Source organism: Pyrus communis, chromosome 8, assembly GCF_963583255.1.
Source record: "Pyrus communis chromosome 8, drPyrComm1.1, whole genome shotgun sequence".
In the NCBI taxonomy this organism is placed as follows: Eukaryota; Viridiplantae; Streptophyta; class Magnoliopsida; order Rosales; family Rosaceae; genus Pyrus; species Pyrus communis.
The window spans coordinates 4,869,552-4,876,000 of NC_084810.1; the positions used below are offsets into that span (position 1 = coordinate 4,869,552).

Here is a 6,449-nt window from a genome sequence, read left to right on the forward strand (position 1 = left end):
ACTACTTGCACAATTCGTCAGGTGTAAGGTATTATCACAAAAGGTATCGGTACTAGTTGGAGTGAGGTTATGATATTTAAACTCTTATTTTCTCATTGATAAGGTCGATGTGGGACATTTCAACAAATACCACAAGCACTGCACTCTATATGGAGTTTTATCTCCATTGATGTTGTTGATGTTCCAAATTGTAGACAATTCCGAAGAAACTAGCCATAGCCGAAGATCTTTTAAATAAGAAGAGTGTAATGATTCATGACCCAACTGGGAGATCACGGCTCGTTAAACTTAACGTTCGCGGCAAGGTATCTCAGCGCCGTGTGGATATGGCAACAGGTTTGGGAGAATGTTGTAAAGCCAACCAGATATTACCTGGGGACGAAGTCGTTTTTGAGTTTGTCAAGCAAGGTCTCTTGCAAATTCATATCCACAGAGTGGGAGCATTAGGAGGCAAATCTGTGCTACTCGAAGAAGCTTAACGCCAAGTTTGATGACCTTGTCAATACTAATACTTTGAGAAAATGTTTTAACTACAACATTCACATATCTATTTTCACTGTCCCACGAGACATTTTTGTATACTCATTTGTGTAATTCACTTTGTTGATTGGCGCAACAAATGCCTTTGGAGATGCTTGTTTCAAACTAAAGACAAATAGGGAAAAAATTGGTGAGTTTTCAGTTTTTCTATTTTCTAGTCTGACGCAAAATCTCAAATTTTGAGTGTGACAATTTGGTTAGTGTATTGGAGATGTTAGAGACAAACTTAAATCTTGTTTTCTTGATGGAATGTAAATATTCAAATTTTAGACCTCTATTCTCATATTTGGGTCTTAAAAAGGTGGTGGATATATATTTTAATTTTCTTCTCCAATGCAAAGAACAATTTACATGATACAGACTTATTCTGATCTGATATTTTCTATTCAATAATTCATTGCCAAATTCAAAATTTATCCACTACTAATATATTATTGGATCTAAACACTACGTGACGGTATACCTTATCTATGTAAATTGCTCTCAATCTTAAAACTCATTTTAAATTTTAAGTTTTTGCGTTGGAGTAGAAAACATAACTCATACGTGAGTTTTAACAAATTGATTTATGCGCATATTTCGATACTGTAAAAGTTAAAAGCGGGATCCTACTTTTAAAGATAAAAAGTGACCTAAATTTTACTCAATCCATCTTAAACAGTAACTACATGAAACGCTACAATTAGAGTCAAATACAGACTTTATAACTTTTAGTGGTTAAAAAAAGAGAGTGAAAGACAGGAGAGACATGACTCCTGAGATGAAAAGCATTGACGAAAAGTAGGAAAAAGTGACAAGTAGCTGAAGGTCTTGTCTCCTCATGATTTCAAGTAGGACTTTGATTCTCTGCCACTTAAATTAAGAACCAGAAGAAAGTAGTTTTGGTTTGTTGAACACTTACTCGATTAAGCGGCAAGGTGGAACTCTCTCGAATCCTTGCCGAGTCGACACAGTTGGTTCAAATGGCAAGGAATCCAAAGAAACCGTCTTTTTTCAAGATCCTCGCCGGTGACTTCTCTCAGGGTCTGGTAAAAGATCCATCCTCCCTTTTTACTTTTCGAGATGTGAATTTTTGTGTTTGTATTTTTCTCACTTTTGGGGGTTCATTTGGATAACATTTTAATTTTTTAATGTATTGATTAAATTTCTGTTGAAAATTGATATCCCAGTTCATGGTTCATGTGTGGGTTTAGGGTTTTTGTTGTCTGTATATTTTTCATATTTGTTTTAATCAAATATTGTTCATCCCTAAGTTTTGTTTTAATCCTTATTACTCTGAATGTTAGCAACAATGGTTATCATTCAATAACAGTAGGTCCATCTTCACAGAACCAATTTATGTGAGGTTTACAAAGATTTGGTTAAAGGTGCAGGATTATTTTTGTATTAGTATTAATAAGGTATTTTCTTGTTTGATCTCTCATATTACAAAGAACATATAATAAGGTCTTTTAAGAAGTTATTCAATTTTGTAGCGTATACCACCTGCGTTTATTAGGAAGAACTTCAATGGACGATCACTTTGCAAATGTGATCTCAAGGGCCCTAGTGGAATACGGAGGACTGTGGAATTGGAAGAGAGGGAGAATGGCTTGTTCTTCCGCAATGGTTGGCAGGGTTTTGTGAAGGATCATCGTTTAGAAGCTGCTGATGTTTTGGTTTTTGATTATGATGGTGAAACTAAGTTTGATGTCAAAATCTATGATAGAAGTGCATGTGAAAAAGATGTCGGAGCAGCCGTGAGGAATACACAAAATCAAGCTAGAGTAAAAGATGAAATTGGTGATCTTGACACTGAAAACTATAACGAAGAGCGCAAAATCAGACCGACTGGCAGAAGTAAGTTAAAATCTGTTTTAGTTCTCTGCAACCAGCGAAGATTTGTATATGATCTCTAACATTTTTTGTATCTGATCTCTAACATTTTCTTCGCTCCTTCAATCGTGTTTTGGATTGTGTAGGCAATTACCTCATTTCTAGGAAGAGGCATTATCATTTGGAAGATACAGAAACTGGATCCATCTTGTTGAAATTAGAGAATCAATGTTTTCTAGCGTTTTCAAACAAGAAACATTTACTACGTTGCGTGGTGAGTACTTTTTCACCCACTTCCCAAGTCAGTTCATGTTTCTGACAAAAAAAATTTGCGATTGGAAAACATTGAAACCGATCATGAGATACAATAAAAAACTACTGATGTTATTTTCTTGTAGTGTCAGTTAACTGGAGAAAATTTTCCAAGAAGTCTTTCTTCAGCGTTCCACTTCATTTTAGGGGTGCACTATAATATAAGTTTTAGGAAGGATTATGAATCGTTTACGTGAAAACTCTTCTAGCGCGAATAATTTTTTTAATTTGTAATTTCGTGGTCAATTTTCAAGCAAATTTACCCATGATGGATTGCAGAGGATTCCGAAGCAACTAGCTGTAGATCATCGCCTTATGTCTAAGAATACTGTAACGCTTCAAGATCCAGCTGGGAGATCATGGGTTATTCAACTCAGAATCAGAGGGGTTACTTCATCTCATCAGTTGGACATGTCAACAGGTTGGGTGCATTGTGTGAAAGCGAACCGGATTTCGCCGGGAGACACCATGATTTTTGAGTTTGTGAAGCAAGGTTTGATGAAGGTTCATATTTTTAGAAAAGGAGCAGTGAGAGGCGATAAGTGTCGTCTGGTGCTTGCTGGCCCTAATGTTAAAGCCGAAAGCTAGTTGATCCCAGAGTTTAACATCACAAATTTACCATCTTTCTGTAAAAATGTTGTGACTACAGTATAATTAGCTTATCTATTTTGGTTAAACGATGATCTTATTTCATTTAAGAGTAAACTTTATATAAGTTTCGTTTTGTAAGTCATTATTGGATTTAGTCCACTTTCTTTGTAAAGTCCGTTCATTGGATTATCCACATCGACTCATTTTGATTATATTTTTTTTCACTATCTTCAATAAAAAGTTTTTATTTTTATAGAAGCAATATTGGGATATCCGATCTTAGGATCTTGAATGCAATAATAAACACTCTTAACCAAATAAGCTAATAGTTTCTTGCACTTATGTTTAGTGCCCATTAAATTTTACTAAATATTTTGTGGTAGCTTTTTTATTCAGGATAAGATGGGCTAGAAATGTGAATGCCAGGTGAATTGGTGGTGGAACCTTTTCTTTCCCAATTTGTCACAATTGAGTTTGTATCAACAGTTACGTCCTAATTAAAGGAGCATTCGTGAATACTTGGTCAATCCCAAAATAGAGGTTGATTTTTTTTTTTTCGTTGTTTATTCAAGCATATATGCAGGAGGTGGGAATTGGAGTCGAAGCCTAAGGTGTAAGAATGATCGCTCTTGACCAACTAAACTGCAAGCTCGTCGCATTAAAATTTAACTTAAGAATGAGTGAGCTAAAAAACTTAAGGAGTTTTAACGAAAAGTCCGCGGTACTGTTCACTTTAATGAAAAATCACATTTTTACACTAAAAAGTCAATCCTCGTACTATTCACTTTACCCTTTATTTTGTCTTTATCGTTAAAACTCAAAGTTTTCAAATCATTTTCATTAGTTTTCCTAAAACCTTATTGAGGAAAATAGTTGTTGATTTCAGCATAACCTAAAAATAATTGTACTTGGAAAATTATTGAACCATGTACAAGACTGAAATGTCTGAAGTACAATAAATATACTGATAGAGACAATAGCGGTATGAAGGGGTAATGTTTTGTAAAAGCTTAAGGATATACGTCTTGCCAAAGTGACCATAATAGTTTTAACTCTGCCAACCAACTTCATTACATTCAGGTCATAACTTGGTAGCAGTCAATTGACAAAGAGAAACAACGTCGTGACTTGTACTCACAAAAGAGCCAAATCGTGCCACAACCTAATTTCATGTTTATTTACAAGAGAGTCATAACTTTGGTAGATGGCACATTAATATACAGTACATGAGATAACCAAGATGGTTCATTTTCTACCTAAGTGTAAAAACAAGGAAACAAGAGAACGCATTCATAGCGAGATGATTCACCGCTTTATCGTTTGCACGAGAAAAATATGAATGTATATTTTGCTGTTAATGTAAATTTTGAAATTAGAATTTGTTTAGGGGAAGGGATGCAAGAAACTCGCTCTTGCTCGTCAAGATAGGAGGAGGAGGATGATGACGTCTGTACCATTATTTTGCCCAGAACCAAACTAATAACCTGTTAGCTCGCCTAGTTTCTTAGCTCCCTATCCTTTTACCCTTCTGCAGAAAAGAAGTACGGAACGTAGAGCCCACCAAAAGATATCGAGGTCCGATTGAAGCTGCTAGTTACTTTTATAATTACTGTACTAGCTAGCTGCAATTTTTCTGATGAACTGCACTAATTACTTTAATTGTTAAGCAACTAGCCAACTACCCTTCTTCAGCGACTTTAATAGTTACTGTACTAGCTAGCTGTACATGGTGAACTGCCAATTTAGTTCATGAAATATCATTTGAGTGAAAATTAGGTCTTTAAAATATTTTTTTCAGAAAAATCAGTCATTAAATTATAATAATCTACCAATTACATCCTTAATATTGTATTTGAAGCTACTTATTCAATTTTCCGTATATTTAAGTCACGTTACTTGTATTGTATGTGATAGACGTTAGATGGTAGATTGATAATTTTATGTAAAGAAATAATGCATGGAGTTAACTTGAGAAGGTAAATTAGACCTTAGATTCACAACCTATATGAAATACTAAGGGCTTATAGGTGAGAAAAGAACAGAATTATACTTTAAAGTGTGTCAAGTGAATTTAGTTAACGAAAAATTGGATAAAATAGCTTTGAATATAATAGTAGAATAATACTAGCAATTTTTAATGAATTTAAAGACTTATTTTACCGAAAAAATAATTTAAGTACCTAATTTTTACTGAAATGATAGTTCAAGAAGTAAATCGGTACTTCATCCTTATATGTGACAAAGTAACAGTGATGCAACATATTATGAGTTACGCTTATTTTCTTTCCCATTAAATTGACCGTGGTCGAGATATTTTCTGTCATTACAACCCAAAATCGAGTCGAATACTGAGTTGAGTCTATGAGCTTTAGTGCAATTTTAGTATGTAAAGGTCTTTAATGAATAGTAATTGCATATTCTTAAACTGTATAACCAAGGTAATTCGTATTAAAATATTAATATTTTTATATTTTATAAAATAATAAAAATAATTTTATTTGTAACTTCGGAAAGAATTTTTAACTGATCTTATCATACCATATGTTATTATCCAAAAATACAATATTTGGTGATAGATTTCGATAAGATTTTTATCCAATTCCGTTGCGCCACGTGCAGTTACTTGTTTAGAATCGTTGATGATAGATTTCCGATAAGATTTTTAATCAATCATATCGCGCCATGTGACATTGTCTGTTTAGAATCTTTGAGAATAAATTTTGATAAGATTTTTAACGAATCGTGTGCCATGTGACATTATCTACAACCTAATTCTTTCTTTTTTTTCTCCATATAACACACCATCTATCCTAAGAAATCACACACAAAAATCAAAATCTCTATCCTTTTTTTCATAGTTTATAAATGTTAAGTTCTTACACCATCTTCTTCAAGGATTTTGTGGGAAATTGATAAGCAAGAAAAAGAATTGTTTAAGCAAGGAAGAAAGAGAGCTAAGTCAACACAACGCTGTTGAACAAAAAAATATCTAGGAAGTCCGAAGTACAAAGTGTTGTTTCAGCTTCCAGGCATGTGGTGTAGTGAAGGCACAATTAATATCCCGTCTATGTTTTATTCTGTAACTTTGTATATCTTATCATTAGCATTCTGTCAGATGTCCACTACTAGAATAATAGAATTATGGCCATAGGACACCAATGTTTGCACGCTATTTGCAAATGGTGACTATA

General features: G+C 33.8%; 1 protein-coding gene across 1 annotated transcript; it reads left to right on the forward strand.

Annotated features, from left to right (window-relative positions):
• The first annotated feature begins 1,300 nt into the window (after positions 1-1,300).
• On the forward strand, positions 1,301-3,467 carry LOC137743467 (B3 domain-containing protein LOC_Os12g40080-like). Its single transcript, XM_068483361.1, has 4 exons — positions 1,301-1,568; positions 2,016-2,379; positions 2,502-2,629; positions 2,947-3,467. Exons 1-4 carry the CDS (start codon positions 1,503-1,505, stop codon positions 3,253-3,255), a joined length of 867 nt encoding a protein of 288 aa, XP_068339462.1. The 5' UTR covers positions 1,301-1,502; the 3' UTR covers positions 3,256-3,467.
• The last annotated feature ends 2,982 nt before the right edge of the window (positions 3,468-6,449 follow it).